The 10878-nt window shown below is 42.0% G+C and overlaps 1 protein-coding gene across 1 annotated transcript in view; it reads left to right on the plus strand.

Annotated features, from left to right (window-relative positions):
* Positions 1–10878, plus strand: part of Ankfy1 (ankyrin repeat and FYVE domain containing 1) — an 88996-nt gene that overhangs the window by 6599 nt on the left and 71519 nt on the right. The window contains exons 2-3 of the mRNA XM_013013154.1: positions 1399–1591; positions 9335–9453. Of these exons, the coding sequence (XP_012868608.1) occupies positions 1399–1591; positions 9335–9453 (312 nt within the window). The remainder of the gene's footprint in view (positions 1–1398; positions 1592–9334; positions 9454–10878) is intronic.

Genomic DNA, 10878 nt, shown 5'->3' on the forward strand with positions numbered 1-10878 from the left:
AGGGCCCCATGCATGCAAGGCAAGCGCTCTACCACTGAGCCACCTTCCCAGCCCACTTCTGGCTTTTTCTATGTATGTAGTACTGAGGAATCAAACCCCAGGGCTTCATGCATGTGAGGCAAGTACTTTACCATTAAACCACATTCCCAGCTCTCTCAAGGTTTTTTTGCTCAAGGTTAATGCTGTTACCAGTGAGCTACATCTTGAGCCACGTCTTCACTTCCAGCTTTTTGGTGATTTATTATAGATAAGAGACTTATACTCATCTCTAGTTAACCACTCAAAAATAGGAAGTGGCACTGTGGCTCAAGTGGTGGAGTGCTAGCCTTGAGCACAGAGGCTCTAGGATAGTGCCCAGGCCCTGAGTTCAAGACCCACAACTGACAAAAAAAAAAAAAAAGCCTCACGTACATTCCTGCCTATGTTGGCTTTAAGCCGTGATCCTCAGATCCTCAATAGTTTGGATTACAGGTGTGAGACACCAGCACCCAGCTCCAACTTTTTAATTCTTTTCTAGCTCACCCGTGGAGTATGACTTGCTTCTGTCTGAACCATTAGGGACTGTCCTATTGGTGAGGGAGAGCAGGGGAGTGGTTAATAAGGTCATAGCCCTAGAATAGGAATGCCTGTGCTCATAGGCCAGCCCTTCTCTCAACAAGCTTGCCCAAGGTCTTGAGCAAGTTTGTAATCTCTCTTTGACCCAGTGTCTCTATCTTTTTATTTTTTCCCAAGGGTGCGGGGGGATGGTAGTGGGGGAGGAGGTTGTGGTGCTGGTATTAGGACTTGAATTCAGGTCCTTGATATTGTCCTTGAGCTTTTTTGCTCAAGGCTAGTGCTCAACCACTTGAGCCACAGCTCTACTTTCAGCTTTTTTAGTGGTTAATTGAAGATTAGAGTATCATGGACTTTCTTGCCTGGGCTAGCTTTGAACTACCATCTTCAGAGCTCAGCCTCCTGAGTAGCTAAGATTACAGAGGTGAGCCATCAGCACTTGGCTTTCTAGTGTCCTTATCTTTAAAGTATAACGGGTAATAGTGTATCCAACATGTGGTTGTCATGAGATTATGTGAGAGAATTCATGTAAAGCTTTTAGAAAGCATGTAACATGAAAGTTCTATAGCACTATTAGTGATTTGAAAAATACCAATGTGATTTTCTTGAGCTTTCTGGCCTTTTCATTAAAAGATTTGCATAGTAGATACTTACCACATCTTTTATGTGTGTTTCTGACTTTCTTAGACTGTTGACCGGCACCATAAACAAAGCCATTCTTTACCTGTATGAGTTACCAAGAATTAGTAGAATGGTTACATAGCTATTCATTTTTTGTAGCTTTCCCATGTGGAGTGCTGTCTGCTTTCCACCTGCTTTATCCTTGCTTCTTTGTTTCCCTTACAGAAGAAGTGGCTAAGTTGGAGAAGCACTTGATGCTTCTTCGACAAGAGTATGTCAAGCTGCAGAAGAAACTGGCAGAGACAGAGAAGAGATGCAGTCTTTTGGCTGCACAAGCAAACAAAGAAAACAGCAGTGAGTCCTTCATCAGCCGTTTACTGACGATAGTGGCAAACCTCTATGAGCAGGAGCAGTACAGGTGAGCTCCTGGGCACAAAGGGAAGTGAGACCTCAACCATGTCATAGCACATGACAGCTTCTCCATTCACTTTTTTAAAAAATTTAGCTTATATTAGTTATACAACAGGGAATACATTGTTATCTTCCCACACATGTTACAATATGTTATAGTCAATCTTACTCTTCTCTACCATTCTCCTTTCTCCTTTTCCTCTTCTCCAAATAACCCTTATTCATTTTCTCTTTCTCTCTCTTTTTTTTTTGTCTGTCGTGGGTCTTGAACTCTGGGCCTGGGTGCTGTCTCTCATCTCTTCAGCTCAAGGCGAGTGCTCTACCACTTGAGACACAGTGCCACTTCTGGATTTCTGAGTGGTTTATTGGAGTTAAGAGCCTCACAGAGTTTCCTGCCTGGGCTGGCTCTGAACTGCAATCCTCAGATCTCAGCCTCCTGAATGGCTAGGATTACAGGCATGAACCACCGATGCCCAGCTTCATTTTTCCTCTTCCCTTTCTGCTTCCCTTTCCTCTTCCCTCCCTTCCCTTCTCTTTCCTTTTCCCTTTCCTTCCCTTTCCTTTTCTCTTTCCCTTTCCCTTTCCCTTCTCCTTCCCTTTTTGGCTTGCTTGTCTTTCCACCCTCTCCCTCTCCTCCTCCCCCTCCCTCTCCCTTCCCTCTCCCCCCTCCCTCTCCTTGTCCCTGTCTCTTTCCTTCTCCCCTCTCCTCCCCTCCCTTCCCTCCCCCCCCCTTCCCTCCTCTATTCTTCTTGGTGGTACTAGGTATGAACTCAGGGCCATGTCCTTGCTCTGGTTCTTTACCATTTGAACTACATCTCCAGTTCTTCCTCATTCACTTTCTGGCCAAATTTATTTCTCTAATAAAAATTATTATCAAGCCTTTGTTTCCTGGAATATAAACTCATTGAGGCAAGGATGTTATCAAGGCAACTTTATTTGAAGATGGGGGAGTTAGCTTACATGCTTAGGAATTCAGAGAGGAAATGGTCATGCTCTCTTGGAATCCTGGAATCACTGTGTGGTATAGCATAATGGTTGAGTGGATTTTGGAGCCACAAGTCTGTTAGCAGCCTAAGGGGTTGTTGGCTGTTACAGAACATGTGATAGGTTCCTAATATGTAGCATGGTATTGCTACAGTGTTTACCTTAGGGTTGTTTTGAGGATTAAATAATAAATACATTTTAGGCAAATAAGTGTGTAGACACATTGTATTTGGATAATTATTCACTTTTTTTGGCGGGGGGGGGTCCGGTCGTGGGCCTGAACTCTGGGCCTGGGCACTGTCCCTCAGCTCTTCAGCTCAAGGCTAGTGCTCTACCACTTGAGCCACAGTGCCACTTCTGGCTTTTTTTTTTCCTGCTTATGAGGAATCAAACCCAGGGCCTCATGCATGTAAGGCAAGCGCTCTACCACTGAGCCACCTTCCCAGCCCTGTTCACTTTTTAAAAATTGAGTTTTGAAGTAGATGCTAAAGTCTACATTGAATTCAAGGTAAAGACAGTGATATTATAAGTAAGGAGAGTAGCTGAGTAAGGGCTCAAAGATAGGAGGGACACAGAGGGTTTAGAGGATAGTGAGAGGGGGGCCAGGTTAGCTCATGTGCCTATGTAGGGGAATAATGAGGGAAAAGGGACAAAAAGGACTGCAGTGAATGCTTAAGTGATAAATCTGAACTTAATCCTCTGGTCTGCACATGGCAGCTTTTGAGATAGGGACTCTTTAAATCCAAGTGCCGGTAGATTAGCCTGTAGGGTTGTATGTGTAAAAATAAAGAGGTAAGGGGAGCTGTGGCTTGAAGTGGTAGATGCCAGTCTTGAGCAAAAGAACTCAGGGACAGCACCCAGGTCCCAAGTTTAAGCCCCAGGACTGACAAAAAATAAAATAATACCCTGGCACTGGTGGCTCATGCCTGTAATCCTAGCTACTTGGGAGGCTGAGATCTGAGGATCATGGCTCAAAGCCAGCCCGGGCTGGAAAGTCCATGAGATGCTTATCTCCAATTAACCACCAGAAAACCAGAAGTGATGCTGTGGCTCAAGTGTTAGAGCACTAGCCTTGTGCTGAAGAGCTCAGGGACAGCACCCAGGCCCAGAGTTCAAGCCCCACCACCGACAAACATTTTTTTTGGGGGGTCTCGTCATGGGGCCTGAACTCTGGGCCTGGGTGCTGTCCCTCAACTTTCAGCTCAAGGCTAGCGCTCTACCACTTGAGCCACAGCGCCACTTTGGGCTTTTTTTCTTTTTGCTTATGTGGTGCTGGGGAATCGAACCCGGGCCTCATGCATACAAGGCAAGTGCTCTACCACTGAGCCACCTTCCCAGCCCCCTGACAAACTTTTTTTTTTGGTCGGTCGTGGGGCCTGAAAGCTGGGCCTGGGCGCTGTCCCTCAGCTCTTCAGCTGAAGGCTAGCACTCTACCACTTGAGCTTCAGCCCCACTTTCGGCTTTTTCTGCTTATTTGGTACTGAGGACTCGAACCCAGGGCCTCATGCATGTAAGGCAAGCACTCTACCACTGAGCTACCTTCCCAGCCCCCCCGACAAACATTTTTAAAAATTAAAAAAAATAAAGAGAAGAGAGCCGAGAGAATGCCTATAATGTACACAAGCCAGAGCAGAAACAGTGAAGGACTGACTTGGGATGGTGACTGTGGAAAACAAACAAGTGAATGGCGTAATTCCGTATCTTGTATAGATGTGGTTGCCTCAAACCCTTTTTCCATGGACAAGCAAAAATTCTGAGTCCCACATATGTCTGTTTCTGTCACGTCTTTCCTGTGCTCCAGTTTCTCTTCCAAGAGTGAGGTGTTTGCCATATCACTCATCAATGGACCACATTTCAAATGTTGTAGCTCTAGGAGACCATGAGAATGAGACTGGGCAAGTTCCCTTCTGGTCTCTCTTACCTGAGCAGCTGTGTGTGGTTTCATGATTCTAGCAAATCTCCCTTCAGCTTTTAAAACCTGCCTTTTATCTAAAGAAGATTGAAGTGGCTGTTACTAGCTATACTTAAGTAGAGCTCCTGTAGTGGACAGCTCTTGAGATGATGTATTTAAATTGGGAAATGGGTTTCTAAAGCAGAGTAGTAAAAAAGCACCTTCGTCCCATAGCACGTGTAGTGTTGAAGAATTTAAATAGTACTTTTATTTGCATCTTAGTAACTGAATTGACTGACATGTAAGTTTTACGTTTTTTTCTGTGGATCATGTGGAAAAAAACTCATGCATATGTTTAGTTCAAGAGAACAAAACTGTTTAGTCCCATAAGTGATTTAAAATGATAGTTTGCTGTAGTTCTTCACTGTATTACTGTATTCATGATGAATGAATGCAGGTCATAATTTTTCCTATTGAATGTTTAAGAAACTTTTTTTTTTTTTTTGGTCGTGGGTCTTGAACTCTGGGCCTCGGTGCTGTCCCTGAACTCTTCAGTTCAGGGTGAGCACTCTACCACTTGAGCCACAGTGCCACTTCTGGTTTTCTGGTGGTTAATTGTAGATAAGAGTCTCACAGACTTTCTTGCCTGGGCACTTTGAACCGCAATCCTCAGATCTCAGCCTCCTGAGTAGCTAGGATTACAGGCATGATCCACCAGTGCCCAGCTAAGAAACTCTTAAAAAAAAATCCTGTGTACTGGTACTGGGGCTTGAACTTGGGGACCTAGTTGCTGACCCTGAGCTCTTTTGGTCAATGCTAGGGCTTTTCCATGTGGGCCGCAGCTCTACTTCTAGCATTTTGGTGGTTAATTGGAGAGAAGAGTCTCTGCCCCTGTTGGCTTCAAATTGCTATCCTCAGATATCAGTCTCCTGAGTAGTGAGGATTACAGGCATGAGCTTTAGTTTATGTATTTTAAAAAGATACTTTTTTTTTTCTTTTCAGTTCTGAGAATCAGACCTACTTTTTGTAAGTACTTGGCAAGTGTTCCACCACTGAGCTACATCCTTGGCCCAGAAAAATACTTCTTAATTGACTGAAATGAATTTTTTATTTTTCTTTTATTTTTATGAGTTAGGTGCCTATGACTCACACCTGTAATCATAGCTACATAGGAGGCTGAGATCTAAGGATCGAAATTCAAAGCTAGCCCAGGCAAGAAAGTCCATGAGACTCTTAACTCAAATTAATTACAGAAAAAGCCAGAAGTGGTGCTGGGGCTCAAGTGGTAGAGTACTAGTCTTGAGCAAAAGGAGCCTGGAAACAGCAACCAGACCCAGAGTTCAAGCTACACTACCAGCAAAAAAAAAAAAAAGACAATGTGGACACTGTTGGCTCATGCCTCTAATTGTAGCAGCTCAGGAGGCTGAGATCTGAGTATCACAGTTTGAAGCCAGCCTGGACAGGAAAGTCTGTGGCTCAAGTCTGTGGTAGAGTGCTAGTCTTGATCAAAAGAGCCCAAGGACCGTGCCCAATCCCTGAGTTCAAGCCTCATGACTGCAAGCGCGCGCACGTATGCACGCGCACGCGCGCACGCACACACACACATACACGGGTCTTAACTATTTTTACAGAGAACTTACTAGTTTTCTCTCTCACTCTGTCTCTGTTTCTGGTGGTACTGGTGTTTGAACTCAGGGCTTCACAGATTTTTGCTTTGGAATTGGAGATGAAGTCTTTCAGAGTTTTCTTCCCAGTCTAACTTTGAATCTCTCTCTTTTTTTTTTTCCCCTTTGTTGGTCATGGGGCTTGAACTCTGGGCCTGGCCTCTTCAGCTCAAGGCAGGTGCTTTACCACTTGAGCCACAGTGCCACTTCTAGTTTTTCTAGTGGTTAATTAGAGACAAGAGTCTCACATATGTTCCTGCCCAGGCTGGCTTTGAAGGGGGATCCTCAGATTTCAGCCTCCTAAGTAGCTAGGATTACAGGTTTGAGCCACCAGCACGAGGCTTAACTTTGAAACTTGATCATCAGAGCTCAACCTCAATAACCAGGGTTGTAGGCCTGCACCAGTGCTGCCCAGCAACGGTTGTAGGAATTTTATAGAAAAGTTCATAGACAGTAAATGCTGTCTTATGATTTTAGCTACTCAGGAGGTTGAGTTCTGATGATTGTGGTTCAAAGCAAGCCTGGGCAGGAAAGTCTATGAGACTCTTATCTCTAGTTAGCCACCTAGCAGCTAAAAGTAGAGCTGTGTATGCATGCCAGGCGCCGGTGGCTCACACCTATAATCCTAGCTACTCAGGAGGCTGAAATCTGAGGATTGCAGTTCAAAGCCAGCCTGGGCAGGAAAGTCCATGAGATATTTATCTCCAACAAACTACTAGAAAACTGGAAGTGGTGCTGTGGCTCATGTGGTAGAATGCTTGCCTTGAGCTGAAGAGCTGAGGGATAGCACCCAGGCCCAGAGTTCAAGCCCCATAACTGACAAAAAAAAATAGGTAGAGCTGTGGCTCAAATGGTAGAACACCAGCCTTGAGTGTAAAAAGCTCAGGGATAGTACGCAGGCTCTGTAAGCTCACACCTGTAAATCCTAGCTACTCAGGAGACTGAGATCTGAGGATTGAAGTTTGAAGTCAGCCTGGTCAGGAAAGTCCATGAGATTCTTATTCCCAATAAAACCACCACCAAAAAAAAAGCCAGAAGTGGTGCTGTGGCTCAAGTGCTAGCCTTGAGTATAAGAATCTCAGGGACAGTGCCCAGGCACTGAGTTCAAGCCCCAGTACCAGCACGAAAATAAAACAAATATAGACAGCAAGATTCCATTTATTAGAAATTAATTATTTTTATTTTTAAATTTACCATATTGTTATAAAGGTTATATACAGAGGGATTATAAATACATGAGTCAGGTAATGAGTACATTTCCTTTATACAGTGTCTTAATTCTTTGTAACTATGTTAGAGTTAAAGTGATTTGTACTTTGTAAGAAGGCACTGATTTTCATTGAACTTTTTTTCATAGGATATGATTTGAGGCAGTTATATATAGAATATTAGTTCTACTTATTGATGAAAATATTCTCTTACTATTGTAACTGTTTGAAAATATAAATATTAAATGTTGTAATGAAATAGTTTCAGCTTGGTTTTGATTTTTCTTTTGTCTTTGTTGGTTGTGGTACTTGAACTCAGGGTCTGGGCACTGTCCTTGAATTTCTGCTCAAGGCTAGTGCTTTACCACTTTGAGCTACATCTTCATTTCCATTTTTCTGGCAGTTAATTGGAAATAAGAGTCTCATTGACTTTCCTGCCTAGGTTGGCTTTGAAATCCGATCCTCAGATCTCAACTTCATGAGTAACTAGGATTACAGGTGTGAGTCACCAGCACCCAGCTGATTTTTTTTTAGTGTGTGTGTGTGTATGTGTATGTGTATGCATGCGCACAGATGTGCACACCAGTACTGGGGCTTGAAGTTAGGGCCTCAAGCTTTTGCTTGTATGTTTTACTCATTGCTGGTGCTCTCTCACTTGCAACCTGTCTCCATTTTCCTCTCACAATTAAAAAGTTTTGTTTTTTTTGTCCTGAGTAGCTAGGATTATAGATGTGAGCCATCAGTGTCTGGCAGCATCTAGTGTGTTCTAGGCAGTACACTACACAAAGTATGTTGTAACATCTATGTCAGATATTGGATAGAAATAATATTCCTTTTGGGTCTTTAAGTAGATAAGTTAATTTTTCTTTTCCCCCCCATGTATTTTTTCTTTGTTTCTGAAGGCTTTCCAACATAATAAATAATTTAAAAAGGGAATGTGAAATAAAAAGAAAGATAAATATAAGCAGGATAATGATAAAGAATGATTTTGCCTTTCTGCTAGCTTAGCCATGTACTTGCTCTCATCAACCCAGTGGATCATCTGCCCTGCTACTTTTCTCTCTCAGCATTTGACATTTCAGAGTTAAACACAAATATCTGTTTAGGAATCTCTTTTCAGATGTCCTCATGTCCATATATCATAAATAGGGACATGTTTTGAAAAAAAATATTTTTTTAAAGATAAAATCTCACTATGTATCCTCCCTTATCTTGAACTTGTGATTGTCCTTCTTTAGTCTGACATTTCAGGCTTGTACCACCATGCCCAGCTTCAACCAACCTTTTTTTTTTTTTTTGCTGGTAGTGGGGCCTGAACTCTGGGCTTGGGCATTGTGTCTCAGCTCTTCAACTCAAGGCTAGCGCTCTACCACTTGAGTCACAGCGCCACTTCTGGCTTTTTCTGCTTATGTGGTGCTGAGGAATCAAACCCAGGGCCTCATGCATGCAAGGCAAGCACTCTACCACCGAGCCACTTTCCCAACCCCAGCCCACCTCATTTCTTAATAGTTATAGGTGACAATATTAGGTCTGAATGTAAGACATATTTTGTTGAATATTTTTTGAATATAGCAGCAACTGTAGACTCAGAGCTGCCATCACAGTCTTTAAGCTTTCCATTTTTCTCTCTCTGATGACTTATCTTTATCTTTTCATAAAACATCTTTATGAATGTTCATCATCTAACTTGTAGGTTCACCACCATAAGGGACTTATTAGAAAATGTATTTGAAAAAACAGTATCATGTATGAGTTAAAGTTAAAAATAGTTAGAAATAGAAAATATTTCCAGGAGCTCCAGTGGCACAATTGGTTAGCGCGCAGTACTTATAAGAAAATATTTCCAGCAACATACTACAAACATGGCCCAACAAATAATTTTTGCTCTGATTATTTTCTTTTGCTGATACATATATACTTACCAGCTATGAATCCTAGCTATATCTAATTATGATTACAGTTTTCTTGTTATAAATGTGCTTTTTTTTTTTTTTTTTAATCAGTGACCTGAAGATAAAGGTTGGTGGCAGGCATATCAGTGCTCACAAGTTTGTACTGGCAGCCCGAAGTGACAGCTGGAGTCTGGCTAACTTGTCTTCCACTAAGGAGCTGGACTTGTCAGGTGAGACTATGACCTATCAGAGACACAAGTCACAGAGTAACTCAGCAGAAAGTTAGAGTAATCTTACTTTAATTTTCTTTCAAATGTTTTTTTAAATAAGTTTTTTTTATTGTGAAAATACTGTACAGAGGGGTTACAGTTATATGAGTAAGGTAATGATTACATTTCTTATCAAGCATTGTTGCTTCCTCCTTTGTTTTTCCCTTACAATCCCTTCCTTCCCATCTTCACAACTACACTCCACCCCCCCCCACCCCAAATTGTAAAGTTCATTTTCAACATAGTGTCTTATACATCTCATTGTTCCAATGGGTCAACCTGTATCCCTATTTAAACATTTTGTTTTTTCCCTTTCCCTCCCCAAATTATACTGACACCAAATACAGTGAAAACAGGGGTTATACCATGGGGGAGAAACATACAAAGCAACAAAAAAATCACATGGTACATTATAAATACATTAGAAACAATAGCAAGCAAGAAAAAAACCACTTGTGTCCCTATCTTGGGGTTCATTTCGGTTAACTTCATCTTATCTGGTCATATGTACATAGCTTTTGACCTTTTCTGCTTGTCTCAGACATATACTAGTTATTGCAAATAAGGGAAACTATGGGACCTATGTTTCTTTGGGTGAATTTTTTTTTTATTTGATGGAAGTGAAATACTTTTCTTACCAATTGATGGTGATCATAAGAGACAAATTTACTTGTAGATACTTGTCTTTAATCCCTGGGTAACAAGTCATAAAATTTGAGTATGACAATGTTCTTAAGAGTTATAAATATATTTCATCTACTCATTTCATATAGTTGTTTTGTATAAATACAGAAACATATTTTCCTCTACTCCAAAAAGGAAGTTTTGCTGTAAGCTTGCTTATGTTTACATGTGTGTGTGTGCGCGCGCGTGCGCGCGTGTGCACGCACATGATATTTTGTTTTTGGTCTTTCTGGGGTTTATTGCAGCAGCCCTTAAAATTATGTTACTTCCAGAGTGCTTTTTTTTTTTTTTTCCCGTTTGGTAGTGGAACTGGTCACAAGAAACAAAAGAAGCCACATCAAGAGTCTTTATTAGAGAGCCAGCATGTGTAGAGTACTAGCCTTAAGCACAAACATGTTCAGGGACAGCACCCAGGCCCAGAGTCAAGCCCCAGGACCAACAAAGAAAGAAAAAGTTTCACAAACTTTCCTGTCCTGCTGGCTTCTCTTGAGTTCTGGAATTATAGGTGTGAGCCATTGGTGCCCAGCTTGGTCAGCTATTTCTTACTTAGAAAAACAAAAGATATTGATTGATCCTGGAAGAGAAACAATAATGAGTTAATTCTAACAAGTCTTTTTTTTTTTTTTTTTTGGTTCCGGTCGTGGGGCCTGAACTCTGGGCCTGGGCACTGTCCCTCAGCTCTTCAGCTCAAGGCTAGCGCTT

Source organism: Dipodomys ordii, unplaced genomic scaffold (assembly GCF_000151885.1).
Source record: "Dipodomys ordii isolate 6190 unplaced genomic scaffold, Dord_2.0 Scaffold19, whole genome shotgun sequence".
In the NCBI taxonomy this organism is placed as follows: domain Eukaryota; kingdom Metazoa; phylum Chordata; class Mammalia; order Rodentia; family Heteromyidae; genus Dipodomys; species Dipodomys ordii.